Source organism: Rhipicephalus sanguineus, chromosome 1 (genome assembly GCF_013339695.2).
Source record: "Rhipicephalus sanguineus isolate Rsan-2018 chromosome 1, BIME_Rsan_1.4, whole genome shotgun sequence".
In the NCBI taxonomy this organism is placed as follows: Eukaryota; Metazoa; Arthropoda; class Arachnida; order Ixodida; family Ixodidae; genus Rhipicephalus; species Rhipicephalus sanguineus.
In genome coordinates this window covers 165,362,757-165,389,118 of record NC_051176.1, presented here as the reverse complement: position 1 = coordinate 165,389,118, position 26,362 = coordinate 165,362,757, and the positions used below count along the sequence as shown (strand labels likewise).

At 46.8% G+C, this 26,362-nt stretch overlaps 1 protein-coding gene across 1 annotated transcript in view; it reads right to left on the bottom strand.

The window, feature by feature from the left end:
- Positions 1-26,362, bottom strand: part of LOC119401559 (uncharacterized) — a 123,281-nt gene that overhangs the window by 52,352 nt on the left and 44,567 nt on the right. Inside the window, exons 3-14 of the mRNA XM_037668461.2 lie at positions 20,640-20,721; positions 12,369-12,475; positions 11,304-11,519; positions 10,386-10,484; positions 9,895-10,025; positions 7,572-7,782; positions 7,239-7,381; positions 3,997-4,201; positions 3,137-3,306; positions 2,581-2,752; positions 1,945-2,124; positions 943-1,308 (exon numbers count right to left, since the gene is read on the bottom strand). Of these exons, the coding sequence (XP_037524389.1) occupies positions 943-1,308; positions 1,945-2,124; positions 2,581-2,752; positions 3,137-3,306; positions 3,997-4,201; positions 7,239-7,381; positions 7,572-7,782; positions 9,895-10,025; positions 10,386-10,484; positions 11,304-11,519; positions 12,369-12,475; positions 20,640-20,721 (2,082 nt within the window). The remainder of the gene's footprint in view (positions 1-942; positions 1,309-1,944; positions 2,125-2,580; positions 2,753-3,136; positions 3,307-3,996; positions 4,202-7,238; positions 7,382-7,571; positions 7,783-9,894; positions 10,026-10,385; positions 10,485-11,303; positions 11,520-12,368; positions 12,476-20,639; positions 20,722-26,362) is intronic.

The following is a 26,362-nucleotide window of genomic DNA, read 5'->3' as shown; positions in this document are numbered from 1 at the left end:
TGCATTTGTATGTGTGCCGTATATATACACATGCAAAATTGAAAATGGGGGGGGGGGGGGGGGTTGCAGCATATTATAAACCCAAAGAACTATAAGAATATTTACATAATTCAAGCATCACCAGCCCCATTAAGGGTGTGCCTTGTTGTTTAGCCATAAAGTCTAAAGTGTGATCCTTGCCGCCTGTTGACCTTGTTTCCCAGATAATACTGCAACTCCTATATGTTGAGTAAAGTAAAAAGTTGGGCGAGTAGGTGTTGGTTCGTAATAACAGAGGGGTGCGATAATACGGTACACAAAGCAAAAGATGTTGCTTCAACGCTGCAATTGTCTTTTACTGCATTATACAATCGAAAGTTGCGATTGAGTATTTTTGTCAACATAGGTAATATTGCAGACATTTGCATGCAGTCCACTGGGCTCGTTGCTTCAGATTGGACTGAGAACATAATGCCGTGTGTATGTAAATCTGGTAGAAAACTACTTATACAGTATATTCGCAAGTATATAGCAAGCACTGGCCAACATAAAGCAATGCACACTGTTGCCTTCAGTTCATTGCAGTAATAAACCAGTCATCTGACTTTCACAGAGTAGTTCAAAAACCCCATTGAGGCTATTTGAACAGTGAAGTTTAACTCCTACACGATACAAATTTGCTGGTGTATTCACAGCTAACACACAAGGATACACATTTATTCCCAAGTTATTAGTATGTAGTTACATGATCATAAAGCTGATGCAAACATTTAAAAAGAAATTCACCACTAGCTTGAATTCTACTTCTTGCATAATTTGCCTAGGAATAACAGGATAGTGGCTGTGGATAGATTTTCATCTGTGAAATTGTGCAGTATAGTTAAAGGCAACATATATAACACCAAAATACTACAGGTAGTAACCTCATGGAAAGTTCAACAATGTTATTTGGTTTCATCTTACGCTTGCAGGTTGGTGGTGCTGCTGACCACTGGCCATCACTCTTGCAGACAATAACAGGGTAGCCAGTGCGAATGTAGCCTGGCTCACACTCGAAGCGCACCACAGTGCCGTAGTTCTTGCCACCACCATTGAGGATGGTATGTACTGTGTGTGGCACTTCAGGCAGTGGAGGACATGATGAGGCAAGACATGTGGGGAGGTTGACCCATTTGCCTTCTTCATTGCACCGTATTGTTTGCGTGGGGAAGCCACCCGTAAAGGCAAAGCCAGCATAGCACTGGTAGGTTGCTTGTCCACGATATGTCACGTTAGTTGCAGCCACAGCAAAGCCACTGTCAATCTGTGGCACCGCACCACAGTAGCGTTCTGTTGTAAAAAAAAAAACAAAACATGGAAGTGTTCAAATTTTCTGGAGGTCCACAGAAGTGCTGCATAAGATAATTTGCTCTAGCTTGCCTAAAAATGGCAATAATAACACCTTTCCATTGTACATTAGTCTGTGCATCCTATATTCTAAGAAAATAACAGGGGCAAAATTGATTTCTTTTTTTTCTTGAAGAAACATCTAGCTTATTTACTGGATGACTGCCTTAAATACAGGTGTGTTTTCATCAGCTTGTCCCTTTCATATAGTTCCTGTTCTCCTGGCAGACTTTTGAACTAATTGCAACAACTTGCAGGTTGGTCACATCTCAAGACTGTGTTTCCTCTTCCCTCAAGTACACTCAAACCCCGGTATAACGAACATGGATATAATGAAGTAAATGGAGAACAGTCTTGTCATAGATACAGTGTTACGAATAAACATTTATAACAAATTTTCGGATGTAACGAAGTTATTTTTGTGGCAGATGTGACTGTTATAATGAGGTTTGAGTGCACTTGAAGGTAAACATTTTGTTCCACTGGTCCTGTGACTTCCGTCAGTCAGTATTGTGACAGTAACTTAGCTATGAATTCACATCAGCAATAGTCCCAGTATGAGACACTAAGCAGGCTTACCTTGGCACCTTGGTATGGATCCAATGCTCCATCTGCCTCCTGGCATACATTCAGCCACAATTTTTGACATACCATTGCTGAATTCTTGTCCTGCTGGGCAAACATATGTCACCTTGGCACCAAATGTCGTTTCGCGGCTTGAAGCCAGTGCTCCTTCACCGACGGTCAGAAGAGGACAATCTAGAATTCAAGTAGACAAAAAAGACCATTTTTACTGTCTAATTTTCCGGCCGTGAAGCTGCGTGAAGAAATAGTAGATGCATAACAATAAAATTCTTCATGTGGCTAAAGGAAGTAATACTGAGTTAGGTAAATGAAAACTTGGTGCTTTGAGATGGCGTGCACAGTGCTACGGGCACATTCAGCCTAGCAATGTTGGCCAGCTATTTTCTGAAGGTAACTTGTCCCTCTTTAGCAATAATCTGGACAAAAATTCTGTTATTTGACATTGTGGCAGGTTTGTAAGGATTGCATCACCTACTCAAAAATACCAAAAGTGAAAGCAATCAAGATGACTGATTCATACTATAGTGAACTATGACTAACCGCTATAAGTTGTGATTATACAGCTACAGACTTCACCGTTTGACTCTTGCCTGCATATGTTACATATATGAGGCATCTCTGGCATCTTACCTGCACTGAAGCTGGCTTGCCACCCAGCAGCAGTGTTTAGGGGATTGCTGGTGAACAAGACAAACATTTGGCCGCTGCTTGCAGTCAGGGTGAGGGTTGGTCTATTTGTACCTGTGTACCCTTGCCCTGGGTGCAGTCTGATGCCATTTCTTGTGTCAGATCCGTCATAGATCTGAAATTAAATTACACAGCAGCTGAGCAATCCTCAAATAATGCAAAATAGAAGGTTTTCTAATCATAACACAAGCTATTTGCAGCTGGACTTAATGCAAGTGATGTCAACTTTAATGGCTCCAAATAAGAAAGAAATGTGATTTAGTACACACCTTTTTTTTCATTATTTTCTTATATTTTTATTGAAGCAAGTATACTTAATGACATTTTGTGCTTAGAAAAAAATTAATTGAAGATGATGACATAAGAACATTCTGCAGGTATTTTTAAAATAATGATAGCAATGTTTTTCTTCCCTTGATCCAAATTTGGAAATGAAAAATGTACTAGTACGTATATAACAATTATTTGAAGACTAGAGAACCTTATCAAGTTTTTTTACCTGCACAAAATCATCTGGAGCAACAGCAAATTTTTCAAACTTGAGTGACACCGGTCCTCCTCCGGGTCTTGTGATACGATAAGCACAGACTTGGTTGGGTGGATATTTGTCAACACCAAAAGCCGGAGAAGAAACATTGCCAGAGGTGGAGGTGATATCCACTTCGCAACCTGGGAAAAAAAAAAACATTTGTCAACTGAAATTTACAATACTCTAACATTACATGCATTACAGTTTTTACTTGCACCAATGCAGTCATCTTTAGACACTAATAGAGGGAGGGGGAAATGTGACCGAAGCTTCTGTGAGAAAAAAAAGTGATTTATTTGTAAATGAAGCTTCTTGTGTAGCAGCTTTTCTAAGCAGTGGACAAGTACTTTCTGTACAACTGTCTTCTGAACTTTCATGTTGAGTTTGCTGAGCATGAGCTCAATACCTTCACTGATGCTTACAACCACTATCTATCATATGCAATTTACCCAGGTATTTTGCTATGCTAACTGAAGTTGCCACTTTTGTACGCCACATTTGAATACCTTTTTTTTTTCCTTTTTGTACATGTTTCATAGCTTATAGAAGCAAATTAGTTGAATAGTTTATATTGTCTATGCTTTATCTTTCATTATTATTGTTGATTCAGTAAATACGTTCGTCAGGCATGCACCATTACACCATCAAACCTTTTACTTGCACTATGCTTGTGTCTTGCTTCTCTTGCTCACTGACAATTTATATATTAAAGGGTATTATTTTCATTCAGTTTGCTTTGTGTTAGAACTGCACCTTTATACCTTGGTTTAGTTCATTAAGAAACCTGAACAGAAGTATGTGATATAATCAGTTGTGCATGGAAACTGTACCTGAACGAAATCTGATGGAAAATCCTCGCCTGCTATCACCAAAGCTTGAGCGGAAGTACAGATACAGGCGATCACGTGTAGACATCAGGAATTGTGGATTTTCTGATGCAGGACCAGTCAGTGTTTTGAGTAGTGGATCAGATGGGAGGGAGCCATCTCTGACCAGGATGAAGTCTTTGTCTGGTTCCAGGTCCAAATCAACAATCTGGAATATTTGAAGCATGGCGCCCACACGTGAAGAAAGAAATACAAATATTGTCTTACAAAGCTTAGAGAAACATGAAAATTGCCTGTTTTGAAAAAGCTTCTTGGCTATTATTTTTGACTGCTGCACATTCTTGCAACATTAACATCACATATCAGCCAAATTCTTGATGCCTTTTTTTTTAAATACTTTTTAAATGTTCCCCCTCTCTGTACATATAGTATGTAAATTAGCACTTAGAAATAATAAATACAGACATGTGGCTAAAATTATAATGATTGCTACGTGGAGTACAGCCAGGTTCTAGACTGGGCTGGTGAGGCGGAATGGAAAGTTGACACCCTGTGTTTTGCGGAGTGTTGCGATAAAATTGAGTCTGTTTCGAAGTGTTGGCGCCGTTAAGGACGCTTGCATATTTCTCTCTGTTGGCATAACAGTCCTCCGAATACAGAATCTGGGAAGCTACGTCTCCCATCAGGAGCACAATGAGGTTTGTTTTAGGTGACAATATTATTTTTGGGTCGCTGTACATGTGTGTGTACGTAATATAACCCGCATAATGATGGTACTGTTTTCTTTTGGGTCAAAGAAACCTGAGGATGTGATCATCACGAGGGGTAAAATTTTCGGAAGAATTTTGGAGTACCGATAATTCGAACAGGTTGCAGGTCAGATTTCTTACAAAGGATACCATGAAAAAAAAAAATAATAATAATCAGACTGAAGAAGGCCTACACTTGCAACAAATGCACACTTGAACAAATTGCGCTACGCTTTGCATCAATTGCACAGCGGAAATTCCGGCGCGCACGTGAGTGACCGCGAAAGTTGCGGAAAATTTTTTGGTGGAAACCACCCGTTTCGGCATCTCCACTGTTTAATCTACCGCGCTCTACCAAAGGATTTAGCCTAAAAGCCACTGTACTCGAAAAAGTAACTTAGTCAGCGCAGATGACGAGAAAGCCGCTCAAAAGTGTGCAAAAGCGAGGTACCGTCTTTCACGTACGCCACCGATCGAGCGCCGCCATCTTGGCATTTGAAAACTCAAAGTTTCGCTGTCCATAGTTTCGCCTTCTTGTTCCCGCTCTTCTCGCATGCCATTCCCGGAGTGGGAAAAAAGTGATAAAGGCCCGTTTGACGAAATTCGCGATATATGCGTGCCCCTGATTGGCCGTTGCTGAGCGTCGACGCTACCGGCGGAATATGCTCGATGGAGGCCAGTTTTTTTGTTAGATAATTTCGTGATCGCAAGCGGTGGCGAATCAACGCTCGTTCTGACAAGTTCGAAATCACGTACGAGAGCGCAAAGCGCTACGTTTACCTGATGATGCGGTGACAGGAGTAGCTTATCGCAGAAAAGCCGGCCGTGACCGCGCTGGACCGAAAAAAATCGAAAGCGCCGTGCGATCCCGTACGGTATACCGCGTCGACAATTTAGCGGCAGCAAAGCAAGGTCCTGTGTCGTCGAGTCGTGCAATATGTGTGGCGACACGAACGTTGCGCGGGTGCCATTTTAACAGTGAGCAAGCGCGATGCGCCGTGCTCGTTCCCGCATCTCTGCGACACCGCATGTATTTGCTGGCTACGCCCTGTTTCGACTTACGGTGCATGTAATGTCACCTAAAAGAAAAAGATGCGGGACACTGAAAGGCACGCGCTCGAGCGCATACTTAATAGTCTTTCACGGCAGACATGTATACCCTACATTCCGCATTCCGGCACAAAACGTCAATGCACAGGGCAGTGTGGCCGCCTGGCAAAACGGCGAACGTATGGGGCGTCGTCACTGCCGTCGCCGCGATGGTAACTTCGGGGTGGGAATAATGCGAGTAAATACGATATATGCATACAATGGCTGTAAATAAGTATCGGGGGCTGGGGCTCACCCCCTCCTCCCCCCAACTTTACTTCCCCTGCTTTCACCGATGTCTCCAATGGAGGAACGCGAAATATGACATCTCCATATGATCTCATGAACGCGGCGCACGTCGCGACCAAATACAACATACCACGATAACCTCTTGAAGAGTGCCACGCAGCTGCGCAGGCGCCGTATTCGCCGATTTTTTTTTTACTTTTAAAACTTTTTTATATGCCCGTCGTCTTTGGCTAGAGATGCCATGTAAGGCTCTGTTACCGTCGGTACCAATTGCATATTCGATCGTTAATTGCAGATATAGAATAGGTAGAAAATTACAATGTAGAAATTGAATTCTGCACACACGGTGCGCCTCCTGCAGAACACTGCCATAGTACACCCACCTATTCCACGCTTAGTATGCCTCAGGTGGTTTTATAAACACGAGCTTTTCTTTACGTTTTACCCCCATCGAAATGCGGCCGCGCCAGCAGGGAATCGAACCTGCGACCTCGTACTCCGACAGCGCAACGCCGATGCGCCACTGCGGCGAGTTAAAAGTCAGGAAAGATGGAAGTATGTCGCTGTGTTGGGAGGTAAAGCTGTGCCTACTGCCCATGTAGGGTCCGGTCTCTTATTTTGTTCCATCGGTTTGCAATACCTTAAAAAAGAAACGAGGAAGGCGCGCGTGTATCGAGAGAACCTCCTCGCTCTTTCCCTATCCGAACCAGAAAGAGGTGGCAGAATATATGTCATGGTACCAGGACGAGTGTGAATCATCAATCACTTTGTCTGGCTTAACACGTCAATGTACCAAGCTGTATAGCTGCGAGTCACAAGACCTCACACTTGTCCCAGCTGTCGTGTTCCCAAGTGTGTCAGCGGGCACGAACGGAATATATGCACGCAGAGCTCATGTCGACGGACAGCGCACATTTTGTTTGGTTTCTTATGTAAACAGCGGTGCTGTATTTAATGGGTACACGCTTGAGTATGACGCGCTTTGGAACGCTATAGTTTTGGGTGATCTTGGGCGGGAGCCAGAGACACGGTGCAAAGAGAGTGCTTGCTTCCCCATTGTTCTGGGATATCAGTAGTTAACGTTTCTTTACTTGCAGCGAACCCATAGTATAACATATTCATATTTTCACTCTACGTGTATTGAAATATCGTGCTCACCTCGAGTGAAATGATCTTGCTTGGAGGAGCTGTGATGACCCAAAGACACTCCAAGCCACCAGGGTAAGGCTCAGGGTACATCGGGGAGTTCAGAACCTGCGCGCTAGGCTGGGCCATGAGCTCTCCTCCGCATTTCACAGGTTCTAATTCAGGAAAGGAAAACACAACGTCAGTTTTCACAACTGAAAGTAACACGTGCAAGCAGAAAACTCCTAGTGAAGATTTTGGCACTGTTTGTTTCAGACAGTGATTGAAGATGCAGCACAACTGCGACTCAACGAGACTATTTTACAAGTTTTAAAATGTTGGATTAGCGTCACAAGATGCACACACCTGTCTTCCAACTGGCTCTGAAGCCCCTCTTCTCGGCGGATGCATCAGTTCTAAACTTGATGATCATCAGATTCGACGCTGTCATGAATGACTTGGAGTTAAGGTCCTGCTTCCCAGAAAGAGTAACCAACGAAACGCTGGATTCTTCTGTTCTGCCTCCGGACAGGACTTGCACGGTGTCAAAATTTGCCTCGGTCTCGAACTCTGAAAACTGAGTACATACGGCGAAAGGTTATTGCAAGAAATGGGGTTACAATAACGTCGTGCAATGAAGCTTTAGCTTTCAAGAACTAGAATAACTTAGCGTAGCGACAGAAATCCTAAATGCAGAGGAGAGAGAGAGAGAGAGAGAAACGAAACTTTCTTATGGCGGGGTTAATCAGCCCAGCTCATTACGTGTCTTCCCGCTCCCCAGCATAGACCATAGAGTCATCCCTTCAATAAAATTAATTCATTGCGATCATATATGTACGACTGAGAAGCCATCAGTCCAGGGCTTCACTTACTCGAGGAGAGCACAAAGGATGAGCGCAGCATTTTTGCTGGTTCATCCTTTTCTATTTTGTCTCCCAAACCACGTGTCGGCGAGACAAGCGTGGTGGCTAAAGACGTCAGACTGGAGTTTCCAAGATGTGTGGCGCCACCTGTCGGAGAAGTATTGAGTAGTGCATAGACCGACTCTCTCGCACAGTTTGCTATGGGACCAGGTGCAACTAGCGAGTGCGAAACAACGATTGAGCTTAATATCGCGTGTGTTCGTGCATTTAGCACTCAGAACGAGAGCTGTGAATTGGTCTCCGCCAGTCGGACGCGCCACCGAACCGTCGTGAAGTGCTTGCAGGATCACTCGCCTGAACGACGGCGAAAACAGCAGCAGACGAGAGCCCTCCGCACGCTACGAAGAAACTCCGCAAAAGACGCACTGTTGCGTTGTGAATTGCCACGGACGTAAAAGACTGAATAACAACGTTCAGTTTTACCGATTTCCATAGTTGTCGTACTAAGAAAGGCGAGAGCGCTGGATACGGGCCGTTGCGAGCGTGTTGGGTAAGCGAGTACCCGCGTTCTCCACAGCCGGTGACATGAATGTGTGGCTCTGCTGTTGTTTTGCGTAGCCCTGATGCAAAACCGTGGTAACCTTGACTATGAAGCTGAGCAGAGGCTCTGACCGCGGTGCTTGTCGTGTAACACGAAGTGAGCAGCTAGAGGCAGACTGGAGACGCGTGATACGCACACCGCGACGAGTTGGTCGTCACAACACAGCATCGCGGACGTATGTACGTTTTGAAGGCTCAGGGTTCTGGGTCTAACTAGCTAACACCACGTGCGTCATACAAGTAAATCGCAGAATGTTGGTCGTGACCCCCTTCAGGTTTGTTTCGCCGGTGTCCTCCGCGGTTGCCGTATAGCTATCTCGGAGGCCACGGTTTTGCCTTTGGTTGTACCCCGCGAAAGTGGACACGCACGTATCCCCATTTGCAGTATATACAAACGGAAGACGACCATCAAGAGACCATTTGAGGATGCGTAATAAAACACTCCAATGCACAGGAAGCGAGAGATGAATTAAGGGAGAATGCAACTGAAAAGGCGAAAATCGCCGGAGCCATTCGCCCCTGATGAACCGAGTTTTCTACTGCTGATCGTAAGATGCATAGCTAAGTAAATTGATCGTGTATGTAGGTACTTTATCGCTGTGGCATACGTATATACCCGATTTTAACGCATTTAAGCTCTAGAGAACGGATGTCGGAGGGCTTGCCTCGAACTCGGTGTCGTGTGATGCTCGCTTGTACTTGCGAGTTGCAGCGCGCGGGAATAACTAAAACTTATTTTGCATTGTACTCGCAGTTCGCTTTGATCAGCTTCCTTTGTTTCTGAAGCGTGGATTGGCGGAAGAAGCTTTCCAGGTCCTTGATTTTCAGGAAACCGCGCCTCGACACCAATGAAAGAGGAGGGTTATATTGCGGCCTATGCACATTCGCTTGCGGGTGGCTCTGTTTGCACTACCCAGTTAGTGCCATGGCTGCGATGAGGGCGCTGGTGGCGGTGTTTTTCGCAGCGCCGCCTGGGCAGAGTCTGACGTCTAACAGCGCGACAGACACAGGCGCTGCTAGCCACGACGAAGCCATACCAACTCGCCCAGTGTTCCATATTACTGAAGCGTGGTGACTATACGCCTCCGTCGCTTAGCTGTTTTCAACCCGCCGCCGCCGCCGTCCCGTGGTGCCATATTTTAAGGTTCTGCTATTTATTTGCTTTTAAAGAGTAGTCTTTTTCTCTCTCTCTCTCAAACATGAGCTTCTCGCAATAATTCACTCACTTGCAAGACGATTCCAGTACCCAAAGGACCTTCCAGTGTCCACTTGCAGTCAAGGTTTGGCTCATACTTGTTTGGGTAGTTGGGTGACTGAATGGAATCGCCCGAGCTTTGCATGTAGAAGTGACATGATTCTGAAACGGTTAAAATGGGAGATTCCGCGTAAGTTTCTCTCGATAACATGTATGCTGCTTGCGATTTGATATGAGCCATATACAGCTTTTTAAAAAACAATGAAAGGTAGGTTTTTGGTTAACACATCTGCTGTCAGTCATGCTGTAACAGGAAGACCACTCTCAAATTTGTTCAAATATTTTCTTGAGTGATCTGCCTTCACTGCGGTTTCTCGAATTGCAGTGAAATTTGCCTCGATGCCTTTATCGAGTACATACTTAAGTACTGTCTTTCCAATAATTTGTGTGTGTGTGCGTGCGTGTGGACGCCTGCCTTGCATGTCGTATACGTTGAAACTTCATCTCAGTGGTGGAACTTACTTGGGCAGTTCATTTCGTCGGACTCATCCCCACAATCGTCCTGTCCGTCACACATCCACCGCTTGTTCAGGCACTTTCCATTGCTACACAGGAAGGAACCTGTAGATAGATACATTTGAAATAAATGCGCCTGACATTCCCTTATTGGTAAACTGCTTTTATGCCGTTTTATTCGCGATTTTCATATAGACTGTTCCTTCACGCTTGGTGAGAGATCGCAGACGACGCGGTCACTGAATAACCTTTGACCACCGCAATCTTACGTTACTGTGAGAACACATGACCGCCACATATGCGTTTCTTGATGACATGAAAAATATAGTTTTTCACGTACATAGCATTACTGCTTTAGGAGCGCGTTTTGGGCATGTCGCATACAATGTTCTGTGATTATTTGTCGTGCTCTGAGGAACTGAGGCTTCGTATCATAATAACGGAGTCTAAAACTATCCTAAAGAAGCAAGAAGACAAAGAGCGGGGGCATTTTACTTTATTATTATTAGTTTTATTATTTTTTGCACACCTTTAACCTAGCACTGAGCAAACAAAATAGCGTTTCATACTTGGCATAGCGCGGCTGGTGATTCTGGGAGGAGCATAATCAGACTCCGATTGTTGGCAGCAAGAGTCGTATGTCGTTATCTAAACAAAACCAGACTGAGAAAACTACGCTTCCTATAAGGCAGCTACTTGGGCCTGTTGGTAAAAGAGAAGAACGGTGTGGGATCCGGGAGCGAGCATGGTGTCGATTGCAACGGGAGGAGAAAAAGCACCACATGAATCAACGGGCAGTAACATGCTTCATCGATCCTTCGTTCGGTTCGCTACCGTGTAAGCACAGAGCAGCTCGAGCGCTCTGTGCGAGCGTGACTCGAGGTTGCGCGTGAGCTCGCTGTGCGAGTCGCAGGCACGACTGACCTTCGGGGCAGGCAGGTACTTGGCATATGAATGGCAGCAGCGCTTCGCACGGAGCCAGGCGCCACTCTTGGGTGCGTTCAGTGAGACGCGCCTGCACACACTGGCCGTCCTTTGGTCGCGGCTGGTCTAACGCCCAATGACCCACGTACTTAGGGATGAAGTAGCCGCTAGACGACTCCAACGTGTTCGTGGACAGGTCGTCTACAGACTTGAGACCTTTATAGACATGAAAAACAAAGGGAGAGAATACGGTAGAGGTTTAGCACAGAAAAACGAGACAAACTTGGGCAGCACGCACGATGCTTAGTGGCGTGTAGGCCACATGTCGCGCTGGCGCCGTTGTAATACGCGCGTATACTGCGTGACAGAGGGCTGGCACGAATGCGTTCTAGTGTACAGTCAGGCTGAACTACGTACGTGTCGTTTCGCGTTTCGTCTTGTTGAGGCGACCTCCTCAAATAATAAACGTGAATGTGCCCTGTCTTCTTATCCGCCCTTTTAATTTCGTCTTTTCCCCTTGATTTTCTCGTCTTCTTTGTAGAACAGCTCGAATGTCCTACAACAAGTATTAAAGGATATATCTTACTATGCATGGCCTTTCTTTCGTTATCTGGCCTCCATGCACCCTTCTTCCTCTATTTCTTTTTTTCTCTGGTGCTACAGCAGTAAAGCAACCAACCTAGGGTCGCCACTCCAGAGTCTAAATCCTCATGAGACAGCGAGCGCCACGCAACTACTTTCCTTTCCCCGCGTTGGCTGTGCAGACTGTAGGTGCTAATGGGTCGCTAAATGTAATGTCATACGAGCTCACATTCGCGGTTTCTCAAGGCCCAGTTATTGTGTATCAATCTGGTGTTGGATATGACGCGAACATTTTTAAGCACTCGCTGCTTTTTTGCTGAAAGAAATCCTCACGCTTGCTTACGTAAAATTTTCGTCCATTTGTTCGTATATTGATTCGACTGTTCTAATTTAGTTTACCTGGCCAGTATCACTTTCGTATATAAATTCGAATCCAACGAAAGTAACAATGATATTAGACTGATATGGATGTTGGACACTTACCTATCCAGTATGCACTCTGAGGCACATCCTTGAGACCAGTAGTTGCGAGACTTCTCGTAAAATTGTTTTGATTGTAATTTAATATTAGCGCTAGCTGGCTGCCGTACCTGAAAAGTAACGAAGAAAAGCATATTATTACTGCACTGCATAAATGGCGCACAAATAAAGGCACCGGCCGGATATAAGGGAGCCTCGATGTATATGAATGCGCCTGGGCAAAGTTAGGAATGCTGCAAAGTGATGTCGCGAGACTGTTGCAAATCGATAAGTGAACAGTCGAAAGAAAAAGAAAGGGGGTGGTCAAAAATAAGCACGCTGAAATCAGAGGTGAGACTTCACAGTTTGAACTCGCTCTTTTGTATATTTATAAAAGCGTGTTAATAGCGTATTTTCTTACGTGTTATAAACAACACAGTTTAAGTGCATGCTTGGGAGCTCTGGGGGCTCGGACCCGGAGCCATCCATCACGGAGTCTTCCCACGGGCGGTAAATCGGGCTAGTTGGTTGTTCATGATCGTAAAAAACGGCGCAAAAACAACGAACGAACACAATGAGACAAACGAGCTCTGTCTCGTTGTGTTCGACCGTTGTTTTTGCGCTGTTTTTTTTTTTTTACGATCGCGGAGTCTTCCATAATCAAACATTCAGAGCAGCGCCCAGGCTATACGAGCACGTGGGTTCCTTAATTTCGCGCTAAATCATGCCAAAATCTTAGCACGCAGCCACCAGTTTTTTTTTTTTTTTCATTCTCTATCGTAAGGTTGTCACCATGGCAGAGTGACCGCGGCTTTATGTCATTCAGCAAAAATCAGCAACCGCGGTAGACGTAGCTAACATGAAGCTGGGGAACAGTGGAAGTTAGAAAACAGCATTATATGTCGCTAACGTCTGCGGGTGTGCAGTCGTCCCGTAGTGGGGTGTAATAAAAGGGAAGACGGGGAGTTCAGTCAGCGCACAGACCGGCTGGCTACAGTGTGCTGGAGAAAGGAGGCAAGCGCAACGAAAGACGATATTAATTGAAATTGGTCCGCGAAGCAGCGATGAGCATGAACACTGGGCGCACTCGTTAGGTCGTTTTGCTAATTTTTGCAACAAACAATATTCTTATAGCGGCACAGTTATAGGGATCAATGCTGTCGCTACAAATGCACCAACAATCCATGTATCCCTCATTTGCGATCGTGCCTCGATACAATTTGCATTCTATGACCATATTTAAAGGTACTCCAACAAAATCGTCACTCAACCTAATTATTGCGATTAAGACGCGGTTGCCAGCCAGTTTATGTGATCACTATACCCAGTCACTTTCGTAGGTCTTCTTCTAAGGTATGCACTGTGCGATGAATTAACGCTGCGGTATTTTTTCGCTCGATTTTTTATACACGTATTTTGCTTTCTGTTGGCCAAATGATCGTATTTATCCCAGAATCAAGTTGTCACTTGGATTTATTTGTCAACAATACGCGGAAACAGACGAGGCATTTGGGGATAAGGGTGCAATATCGTAGTAAAGGTTACGGTAAATACGCCCATTTCTGCGCACAGATCAGAGCGTTTTTTTTTTTTTCCTTTTTGTAAACTTGGAGTCTCGTTCTATCATGTGGGGTCACGTGCAGACAAGCTACTCCCGTAGAGTACTGAGGAGGAAAAGACGTTATTTCTTTTCCACTGACTTTGGCTTATTGGTGCAACAGTGCTGAAACAAAACGGCGCGCACAGAACGAGGAGGATTGCAAAGACGACATGGAAAAAAAGCTTCCAATTACCCCTTCTCCCAGCCAGGCCGAAGAGGGAATGGGGTGCGACACGCGGAATCGCAGCATAGTTTTAGAAAGAAAAAAAAAAAACAAAACGAATGACTCTTCGACAGAAAATGCGGCTAACGAGAATGCTTGCGTAACACGTAGGAAGATATAGGACAACATATAGTACATTTCGCTGGGAAGATTGCATAACCCGCGCTCCCTGAGCATTGGCACATGAACACCTGCTTCGGCAGCGTGTCACATCATCTAAGTAAGTGTCGACGGAGTGCACGGTGGAATGGCCGAAAAGGGAGAGTGTATGGCGGGTGCAGCGTACTTCTTCGAGCCTTGTGTACTGCGATATGCTGCTGTGGTTACGCGTATACGCAGCGTTCCGTTTCCCAGCGTGTCTTCCGGTTGCGTGCGCGGTGGCCGGGAGTCGTCAGCGCCTGCGCTTGTCTGGCCCCGTCGGCGGCGGCAGAGGCTGTACTTCCTACTCGGCAACCTGTTTTCCCAGCACGGTGAGCGTCTCTGACCTCAGGGAACCACGCTAGTGCGTACACCGTCGTTGCAATGCGTCTTCGGCAAGACACATCCTTCCATCTCCTACCCCACTTGCCTGTTTTGGTTCCATCGGAGAGCAAGGTGCGAGGCACAGGTGGAAGTCATATATTTCCACACCCAGCAGCGCCAGTGCGAGCCATGTATGTACGTTACATCGCAGTTCGGCCGAAACAACCTCGCAGGCATCGACCGCTTTGGCACATGTTCGCTTACATGTGCGGTGAATACTATGCCGCCAGCGCGTACGATCGAACGACGTGAAATGGACCACGGGACCAGTAGTATTGTTTGGCGTGCATAGTTTCGCTTTCTTCAAACCAGCCGTCTTTGCCCTGCTATACGATATACTCCGCTTTTGTTTTTTTTTCCTTCTACATCTTACGCAACATAGTACAACTCTCAGTGTGTATAGGAGGCCTAAATCTGTAGCATAGCCGTCCACTGTTACAACGCAATCTTCGCGAGAATCGGGGAGCAAGGATTGCCTTCGGCAGCTGTTATTACGAGTTCCAGGCACGACGCTGTGCTCTTAGAACACGGCCGGGCTTGTGGGACTGACACTGAGACGATGCTGGCGAGAACGCATTCTCGCGTGTGTTCATCTTTAGATATACCGGCGCACGTGGTTGGTTGCCTACATCAGCAACCGCGTACGTGGTCTTGTAACGGTTCTTTCGCGGAGGGACCGCCCCTGGACCATGGGGATACCGCAGGCGCATTAGCAGCGGTGAGCGCACGAGGTTGGCCAGCTCGCGGATCGACGCCATGCTGGGAAGTCGTGAGGCCAAAAACGAGAGGGGAAAGCGCCTGGCAATAATGGTCTCGTCTGGCGAGGCTGTCCGCCTGGCGCAATTTTGGACAACGCTGGGTCACGCTAGTCCTTGCTTCTTTGTTTTTTTACCCTTCACGTCTCGCCGCTTTTCTTAGATTTGACTGTCGCCTTCTTTTCTTCTTTTTTTTTTTTTGAGAGAACAAGAGGGAAGGAGAAGCCAATGGTCCGTTAGAAGCGCACTAAATCATTTGTACATGCGCATCCAAGCTCGACGGTGCGCTAACAATCGCAAGCGCTTTAAGAAGTATGATGTTGAGAGGTTGCTGTCTTTTTTTGTTTTTGTTTTGTTTTGCTGCACGTGCCTTGATGAAGCTAAGCGTGGCGCGGATCGACGTGACTATGAATACATCCCTAAAGCACGTGCGTGACAATTCGTGTTATAATAACAGCTGTGTAGCGTGGTGCCAGGAAGCTGCCGTCAAAGTAAAGTAGGAGAAACCCCGCTCGCGTAAGTTCTCTCTGAGTAGGTTGCCACTTGTATTTGGAAAAAAAAAGAGATTTCACTCGCACCATTTGCTGACTGGCGCCTTTGTAAATGAATGAATAAAATAAATCAACAAATAAATAGTTTGTCTACATGGCGATTATGATAATCGTTAATGCCTTCGCCTTTTAATCAGGGTGTTGACAAATGATCAACCGGCCTGTACGAACTGCTTATGCGTGTAATAATATGTCGAATTCTAGCATTCTACCTATCCCTGCTTTATCTCGTAAATGATGCATATCTCTGGCAATCCAGTCCCCGTATTTTGCCTGCCTTTTTCCGCCAATACACGAATCGTCTCTTGCTGATCTCCACATCTGACCAGGTAGTTCTCTCATCAGCTTTGAACGCCAGCGTTTCTGGAATGTGGACTTTGGCAGTGATTCTGGCTGGATGGATATTTGTGCTTTTCTTGACAAGGGATCAGTAGCCCCCGGATTTTCCTGTTACAGGCACCCTTTTGCCAGTATATTTGCTCCTGTATATGTGTTCGTCGTGTCCTCGGGCAGCCACGCCGGGCATCAGAAAGCAAGGCACTGATTTTCTGTTATAGCGCATCTATTTTCTTTCGTGATTTCTTACTTGCAGTCTTTGTCAAATTCCATGGCCTCTTTTTTTTTTTTTTTCACCCCCCGTCCTTTGGCATTCAAACTACCACCTCTTCTTTTTTCTGGGGTGGGGGATGAAGTCTGTGCATGAGGGGCGTTGGGGTCCTGCATTGGGGTGTAAGCAGCCTTTGATGTGACATGCCTCTATTTCACTGCGCTGGAGAGTTCTCGCGACCTTTGTACGCGAAAGAGGTTATACGGAACCAAGCATGCATGAGATATATATCTAAGAAAGGACACGTTTACGCGTTCGAGGATTAGATTAGTCTTGATTGAGCTCTCCCGCGGAACGACATCTGTGCACACTGACTGCATAATTGTTTCCTTGGTCATAATCGACGTTCTTGTTCGCAAACGCCTTGTGTGGGACAGCAGCAATGACGTGCGTGGCGCCCTGAACTTTTACGTTGTGTCGACCACGCATGGCGAGCCGTTAGCGTCGACCGCTGTTAAACTATATAATAATTGTAGGGGTTTTACGTCCAAAAACCATGACTATGACGCACGCCGTAATGGAGGGCTACGGATATTTCGACCACCTGGTGTTCTTTAACGTGCACCTAAAGCTATGGAACGCGGGCCTCTAGCATTTCGCCTTCATCGAAGTGCGGCCGCCGCGGCCGGGATTCGATTCCGCGACCTTCGGGTCAGCAGTTGAGCACTAAAACCACTAGTATTGTTACACTATGGGCCTGTTTTAAAAAAAGAACGCGAGAACCCTTAATGCAAAGAATGCCTTGGACAGAGTGTGGGCAATTCAGACGCATAAGTGTTTGCTATAGCCCTCTGTCGCCAGCATCCCCACCGATGCCGGCCATGCTTACACACGGGACTATGGTTCGCACTATAAATAATTTATAAGAGCAGGTTTGATTGTACAGCCGGCCAAACCTTTAACTAGCTTGCGCAGCGGCGACTTTTCCATATGTCAACGCGACGTGATGGAACGAAGTTGCAAAATATTGTTTTGTGGGCATCTGCTTTGTGGGCATGCGTGCACTTGCCCTCGCCCTTTTTGGAACTTAATTCAGTCATATGGCGAAGGTACAGAGAAGTAATTGCCGCTCGCGCACGCTAGTTGAAGATTTGGGCGACTGTACAACGTTAGAGATGAGACATGTTTGCTCCTGCAGCCAGGGCGGGGAGGGTCTCCTCTCGTTGTTGTTGCTGTCGGGGCTAGTCAAATGGGAAAAATGGTGGCGGCTGGGAGGACGTCGGGTTGTGCCAGGGGCCGACATGAAGCGCGTACTGACCATCGTAGAGAGTGCTGTAGGCGTTGCTTATACGCTCCTAGGTATAGGTCTCAAACGCGTGCATGGTCTGTCTATAGTGAAGAGCGCGGATGGCCATGCAGAAGCTGCATGGCGGCGCGGCGGATGCTCCAACCACGAGGATTTCGACGGTAGCGTAAATTTGTCGTGCTTCAGATCAGTGGCTTTGCTGCCAGTCGACGACACACATGCGAAAGACGACTGCACGAGTTTTGGTGGTCTTGGCCCTACAATTGCGCTGTTTCGCCGAATAACGCGAGCTGTATAACAAATGGCAGAATACGGACGTGAAAACGTCCGAGTTTGGTCCTGCCTATAACTCTTGTTCGTCTTACTTTTCGTTCCTTCTTTTAATCGAATTGACGAAACAAATTTACTGTGGAAGCGTGACAAGAGAATGACTGCGATGGTCGTTAACGGCAGTGCTCGGTGGAGGCCAGACGCGAGCCTGTTAGAGGCTACACGCGATCGAATTGTGCGCACCACGGCGCGCGTGGATTAAGCGTTGCGTAGAGGAGAATCCGGGCGAGGAAGGAGCTGTCCGCAGGCGCATTTCTGACCCAGATACCGGGCAGCGTGAGGTCACCGGCGCCGCAGCCCTTTAGGCGCGTCCGCCGGCGGCGCAGGCATGCGGCCCAGGGAGCGTCCCGACCCGCTCGCGAGGTAAACAGGTTCCGCAGCGGCATAGAAGAGGAGGGGGTTGAGATTCATCCCACCCCTTTGCACTTCCCAACGACGACGCAAGCGCTCGAGGGATCGCACGCGGTTCTTATGCTGGGCGTGCCCAAGCACGGATGCTCCGGGCTCCAGAGACAGCGAGCAAGATGGGCGCATCACCTTCGACGCTCGACGTACACCCACCATTGCGTGCATGCGTTGCCCGACTGCCTTTGTTGTCACAGTGTGATTCGCGCTTCAAATCGGGGTTGTCTCGAAGAAAGTATAATGCAGAGAAACGCCCATTTTCTCTTTGACAGGGTTTGGCACATGAGGAACGGTGTAAGGAACGAACGTAGGCATTTTGTGATTCTCGCCGATAACCTGATGCAAGTGCGCCTGAGCTTTTTGAGCGCTGACGAGCGTCGAGGAAGCGTCGGGTTCTGGCTCAATGTGTTATCACAAAGCACTCTTTGTTGTCAGCTTGGCGCTCCATAGCTACTCTGCTCAACCGATGAATAACGAGAACCGACAAAAGATTTCACTGAAAAACGTGCAAACCTCCTAACACAGTATTCATTAAAAAAGAACTCCGTGTCACTCACTAATTAGTTAATTGCAGTCTGTCACCTGCAATTAACGCAGCGCTGACTCGCTGAGCTGAAAATCTTGTACATGGTTATACAAGCGTTGCTCCGAGTATCATGGACATATAGCGGGGGAGAGGTATGGCTCAATAAAGGAAGGATCGCTGCAATAGCGCTGCGCTGATAGGATGTGACCTCGTCTGCCTTGGATATGCGCAGCTCTAAGCGAAGACGGGCCATCCATGTGACAAAGGCATATTGAAGCAGGCTTCATGGAGGTGGCTAATGCGTTGCGGGCTCATACACCAGAAGGCTGTGGTCATAAGAATTCCGGTATCTGGACTGCTTCTATACCCACTCAGAATAAACGTACTTCACGGCACATTACGAGAGGTTTCCGGAGATAATGGAACACGCGGTTAAATTAAAAAAAAAAAAACAGTTGCGTTTATGTTATTTCTCCTTAGTGTGCGATACGCTGCAGTTTTCCGTGCCTGACAAGTGCAGTGTTTAGCATCGACTAGCCACGCAAGGAAAATAACGGTCGTAATCGCCGTGCACAGATCTCACAACCGTTAGACGACACTGGAGGACGTGGCCTTCGGTGTTTACTGCTCTGTGTCTCTATAATCATCGACCTTATAAGGCACATCACGCGCATGCGCTTTTATAGAAGGCCGTTCTGATCATGGGGTTTAACATCCCTATGGCAACGCTGGTTGATCGTCTGCGCGCGCTTTTTTCGTGTTAATGTACTTTAGTAACACCAAATTCATTAAATAATAATGACCCGCCACGGTGGTCTAGTGGTTACGGGGCTCGACTGCTCACCCAAAGGTCGCGGGATCGAATCCCGGCCGCGACGGCCGCATTTTCGATGGAGGCGAAAATGCTTGAGGCACGTGTGCTTAATTTAGGTGCACGTTAAAGAAGCCCAGGTGGTCGAAATTTCCAGAACCCTCCACTACGGCATCTCTCATAATCATATCGTGCTTTTGGCTTGTTAAACCAAAAAAATAGAATGCATAGAATAGATTAAATTATAATGTTGTTACGGTGTTTGAGCCGCGCCCTTAAGAGTAGGTTCGAACAATTGTGATCTGTTCAGCGGCGTCGTTGTATATGACTACAATATGGGCTTCACAGTACTTCGTCTAAGAATCGCAAACGGCCGCTTCCTCTCTTTACAAAGGCAACGTAACTTCAATGACAAGACGGGCCAGCACCCGGACGTGCGATGTAGTTGTAAGAACAGAAAAAAAAATGAACTACACAGATGGCGTAAGGCGTGTAAGTCCTTTACGTCCTACATAAACAGATGAGGAACTCCATTCGAAGGGACGCCAGACGGATTAGGAAGAAGACAGAGCACGGAGGGTTGAACACCGGGTCAAGTAAGTTAAAGCACCATATTCTATTACAATGAACACCGTTAACGACAAAGCTGTGCCCCGTGAGCGGAGCGGAGTAGTAGTCCAGCCTGGCCAAATTCTCAGTGGCCGAAAAGAGCGACTCACCTGCGGCAGACTTCCTCTGCTCTCCTCCATGAGTGCTGATTACTGAAGAATTTGTAGCAGTAGACGCCGTCTTGTGACCAGCCTGCAGAAGCCAGGGAACAGAGAGGGGCGGGAGTTATAGAACTGCTAAGATCGCGGTCCATTCACAAGCGCACGCGTGCAAACAGATTGAAACAACACTCGGGAATGGTTCGTTGGACATTCAGCATGAAAGAAAAGTACATATAAAGCAATAGCAAATGGTTCCTTCGACAGTAAGAAAGCACGTAAACCTTATTGGCTGGGTTGAACGATATTCAGGGGCTCTGTGACGGACAGTTGTATTTGTTCCGCTACAATTCGTCGTCACTGACCACATGCATACGTGCAATCAAGCATACGTCCAATGTCGCGAAGTTTAACGTACCGATCGGCAGCAGAATAAGCGACGGATGGCGCTCTACACTGAGAGTTGTGTTGTGCCCTTAGTTCACATAATTTGTACAATGTGCAATAGGTGTCGAATTTACTTCGCTCAGAATTCGTCAATGGGGCTCGACGTATCTTGTCACTGACACCCTGAGAGTCTCTATAGGCCACAAAAACGTATCATCACGATCGCTGCAGTCGACTTCCATGCTATATTGCCCAATTTAAAAATAATCAAGGTCGAGTGCATGCTTGATTTTAAGCATGCATGCCATGTCCGATTCAGCTGAACGATATTGCACTCGAAGCCGAGCTGGGACCGAAGATTTTTACGCTGCAACAGAAATAACGAACATTGTTGAGCATGCGTGCATGTCAGTAGAGAAATACGTCTGAATGAACCCGGTACGTGAACAACTCGAGGCTCAAGGTAGCATCATTCGATGTGCGAGAGTGAAACCCGCTTACTTCGTCGATTGCCACCGCGGCACGATGTGGACCTGTGGGGGTATTCTGGAACGCATACCTCGAGGTTGCATCTGCAGCGCGGCCAACGTATACGTTAGAGTGCTGTGAGCAGGTATATACGCCCAACACGTGTGTACAGCGGAGACCCGTTTTTGTCCACAGCTCGCGGTTGCTTTCGTGCACACCTCTTTTTGTACGTTCGTTTTTCATCATCGTGGCCTTGCAGTGTGGCCAACTTTGCTACCAGGACAAAGAGAAAAATAAAGAAACGAGAAAGACAGCAGGACTGCAATCAAGCGTCCAGTGTATAGCATTGGAACGGAGGCGTTTCTCGTCGCCGCTGTCCTCGATTTCCATTCTGTTTTTTCATACTCTTCGTACATTCGTCATGGCTGCCTACGCAAAGCCGGCCTACCTATAGAGTATGCCATAATTTGGCCCTCATTTTCGTCGTCAATTGCAAGGGCGTTCCACTCCGGTGCAGTTCGTTTCAACACATATACGAACACTGGCAAAATAAGCGACCACAGGCCGCTCGATGACACCGCGGCATTGCGAATATACCTATATTCAATACCGCAGGTTTCGCGCGGCTTTCCTTCCTTCGACCTTCGCTCTAACTTACTCCCTACGTTGGTGGCTGTCAGTGCGCGTTATAGCACAAACGTCTTCTAAGTGGTCCACGGTCTCTGTAGCCAGACACGCACAATGCATTAAGTCGTGGAATAAGCACGAACGCATTTGTCGTGGTTAGAGCCCAGTCCTGGTTACAGTAACTGTGGCATTGTAAATTCACTATACGGTGGGACCTCGTTAATACGATTCTGCATAATACGTTTTTCGGCTTAATACAGTTTTCTCTTTATTCCCGGCCAAAACCCTTGAAAATAATGCATTTTCGTGCGTTTAATACAATCACATTTTTGCCCAAAATTGGATAATACCACCGCAGAAGCGGATCTTGACCGATATATCTAGAAATCCTACGTTTATTCTTCGGTATACTAGCTCAAACCGCGTTCCAAAAAGTCACGATCTGCACGTTGCAAAGCCGCTGAGGCCGCGGCAGCGTCGGTCTTGCGGCGAAAAGATCGCTGCCAGGCGCGGCCGCTGCGTCCAATGATGAGAAGAAGAAAGTGCAGCCCAACTTGACCAGCTACTTCATGATTGTTGCTCAATAAAAGTGAGTTGCTGACGCAGTATCCATATGTTCCTCCCCTTTTTTTTAACATCTTCGGTTAATACAATTTTTACACAATACGTTTTATTTTGCGGTTCCCGTGAAAAACGTATCAACGAGATTTCACTGTATTCTTTATTTCGATAGCTATATAGTAATTTGATGTTCCTGTATAATTCGTGTAGACGTTGCGTCGCTTAATACGGACACTACAAAGGGCCAGTGCTGTAACACAAACACGCACACACAGAAAAGAGTTTCCTTTCTGAGGCATGGAGAAAGCAGAGCCTGGTTGCTATTATTTTGAACATAAAAAAAATGAACTGATGACTCTAACAAATAATTGTGCGATCGATGAAGTCGGATAAATAATCCTCTCGAAACCTACGAGAATGGACTTTTAACGGACGAGGTTTCTTAAGCATCGGAGCATAAGGGAAAGTGACGAGGTCATACTGTGAACAACACGTGGTCGATAAAACGAGATGATTCCCGTTGGCAGCACGGAGCCATTTACTTCTGTCGTTTCTCGAAGCACACATGCACGCCCCTTCAGCGCTCGGTGCGTTGTCCGTGCGTGCGTGCGCTCACGGCGGGGACTCGTAAACGGACGCGAAGCTCGTACATCCCGTTTTAATACGGCGGTCATCAAGAATCAATGTGTAGCCCCTCCACTTCACTGTCGGCTTCCCGGAAGGTGGAAGCCAAAAGCGAGGCGAGAGATGGGCCCGCACAGCGTCCGTAGCTCGGCAAGAATGTGGTTCTTCCCAAGGTCAACCTGCGAGTCGGCCATGCCGTGTGTCCGCGGGCTAACCTTGGTCGTCTAACGGTGCCTTCACCAGCCTCGAGGGGAGGACCCGATGCGCGCGCAACTTGGCCTGCCGCCGATTATCTTTATAGCGATGCTCTCACACACGCAGCGGCATGTCCTCGTCCGTCCAAGGTGCAGCCTCTGCGGCAGATTGGCCCCTTCTCCCTCCTCCTCTTGTTCGTTTTGCTGCGGCGAAGGCTCGAACGGTGTGAGGCGACTGATGTTATCCTCGAGAGACGCGTCTACATGCCCGTTTTCCGGCCGGTTTTGCTGTGTTGTCTCGGCGGTGACTTCATTGGACTTGGAAGGCATACATGGCGGCGTCTACGGAGATGTCCTCAGCGCATTCCGCGCGCATCTATCTGCTACCGTCGCATTCCTCGGCAGGAAACGCATGATCCTGCTTGTTTATAAGTGGCCTTATAGTGTGCCTTTGAGTGGGCGTAAAATAATCGGCCAATTATATGGCTGAGGCTGCACGCCACTGCAAAATGAGCAGCCTATTAAACTGACGCATGTGGTCTCTGTGTTTATAGAGGTGGAGGAAAGGGTGCAAGGAGGAGACGACGATGGTGTGGTACGCGATATATCGGAACGATCGAGTATACTAAAGGAATGCCCCCACTTCGTAATTCTTGCCTTAGCTCAATGAACTGCACACACAACCCTTATGAAAAAAAAAAAAAATAAAATTCCACGAGAGGCGCGGCGTAGCTGGTAGAGTGATCGTAACTGTATCTGTATTGTAAGTGTCCGTTAGAGTTACTGCTACTTATGTCGGCCTGTATACAACTGCACGTATACGCAGGCGTGGGTGCAGGACCATTGCATGATTACTTGCGTTATTTGAACGATACACGCCGCATTACCGAAGCGACCAGTATACCACACGTCCTATCTAGGTATTTATCGTTATCGTCCTAAAAAATTGGCCGCGTATCTGCGTGCTTCGCTGCAAATGTCGTGTAAAGACGATAAAAGAGGCGCTGCGTGAGATATGAACGCCATCTGGCAATACGTCGGGAAACGTGAATGCTGTGTTGCGGGCTGGTAGTCCCGGCGCAGCATCAGGCAAGACCGGCGGTGACCAACGCGACCGGCGGGTACGCCAGCCAGCCCGAACACGCGGTTTGGGCGCGAAGCGCCGAAGCAGAAGAACGTCCGCACTCAACGAGTACTCTCCACACACTCTTTTATATTCACGTCGCCTGGGTAAAGCAGGAATGCCAGAGCGGCGCCCCATGGCACTCGTACAGTGCAATACTGAACTGAAACCGAAACACAACAATGAGCTCGCGCAGAGGGCACGGTGGAAGCCAAGTTTCGGCGCAGTCGCATTTTCAGCGCAGCTTAAGAAACTAGGGTCTCTAGAATTACGTATCTATGTATTTTCTATTAAAGGAACACACCACCTAATACTTATCTAGTGATGTTGCGCCTCAGATATGCGTAATGTTTGCTTTTTGATCAACCATGTAGACAAGTATGAACCTAGTGAGCCGTTCACGATGGCTGGCCCTTGTGCAAGGGGTTCAACTTTGGCCGAGTGGCTGAATCGAGGGACGTGCCGACAAACAGAAAAACAGACAGACCAAAATTTCTGCGTTTAAGTTCCCCAAGAAAGACTATCGTCTTTAAAAATGTCATTAAAGCTGGACTTGACTGGCAATTTTCCTTTGGCTGTTATCCTCGCGTCATCTCTATGCCCTGGACCTATCGGCACGACAGAGAGTCTGTGTTTTTTAGAAAACAGTAATGTCTAAAAAAATGAATACGTCATAAATTGTTACGCCCTACAACTTTTCTGTATAAACAACTGCCCTCAAGTTAATAATTATAAAGGAAATTAACGAGTTTTTGTTAATTACTCATTTTAATGTAACCTCAGGTGCGGCAAAGTATTTCCACCTCGGCGTAGCGTTCGTATGCGAAGACGAAAGTTGCCTGACTGAGCATTTGTATAAAAAAGTCTCTATTGTCTAAAAAAAAAACAAAAAACCGTGTATTAAGTTATCGCACGCGCAAGTTGAGTTTCATCTTACTATATATACGCCTCCTTCACATAATTAAACCTTATAGTTCCGAGTTCAGCGCTTGACTTTCGGTTTGTGTTGGCTTTTTCGGGCTGCTGTGTTCATGACGCAAGTATACCAACTCGCCCAATTGCATTCCGTCGCTGGCCTCGACTATGGACTAATATATTCGCTCAACGTTCTGTATACGTTGGGTTGGTGTGGGATGATAAAAACGCTTTTGCTTGGGCTAGTTGGTCAGGTTCCACAGAGGAAATAGCGAGATACACGGATCAGCGAGAAGACTGGCGCTGTCTTCTTATGGGATGACTTTATTGACTGAAACGTCATCAACATGGACGCGTAGTTACACAGTCATCATGCATCAGCCCCCGTTGTGTTGCATTTTCGAGAACCAGGTATGATACAGATAAAAGGAAAATGTATTTGAATCGAAGCACTTTCATACGAAAACCGAACCTTTATTATGGTTATACGGGATCTTCGTTTCTGCAGCGTTCGTTAGAGCTTCACTTCATCTCGCACCAGCACTTTCGGCGTTGTTCCGCGGACAGTGGTGTTCGTAGAAAATACCCTTTTCAATAAAGGCCGTGTATATGAAACTCCCATAGTCTATAATGCAAAGTATCTGCATATGTGACCCGCCACGGTGGTCTAGTGGTTATGGTGCTCGACCTGCTGACCCGTATAGGTCGGGGGAAGCGAATCCCGGCAGCGGAGGCCGCATTTGCGATGGAGATTGAAATGCTTGAGGCCCATGTACCTTGATTTAGGTGCACATTAAAAAACCCCGGGTGGTCGAAATTTTCGGAGCCCTCCACTA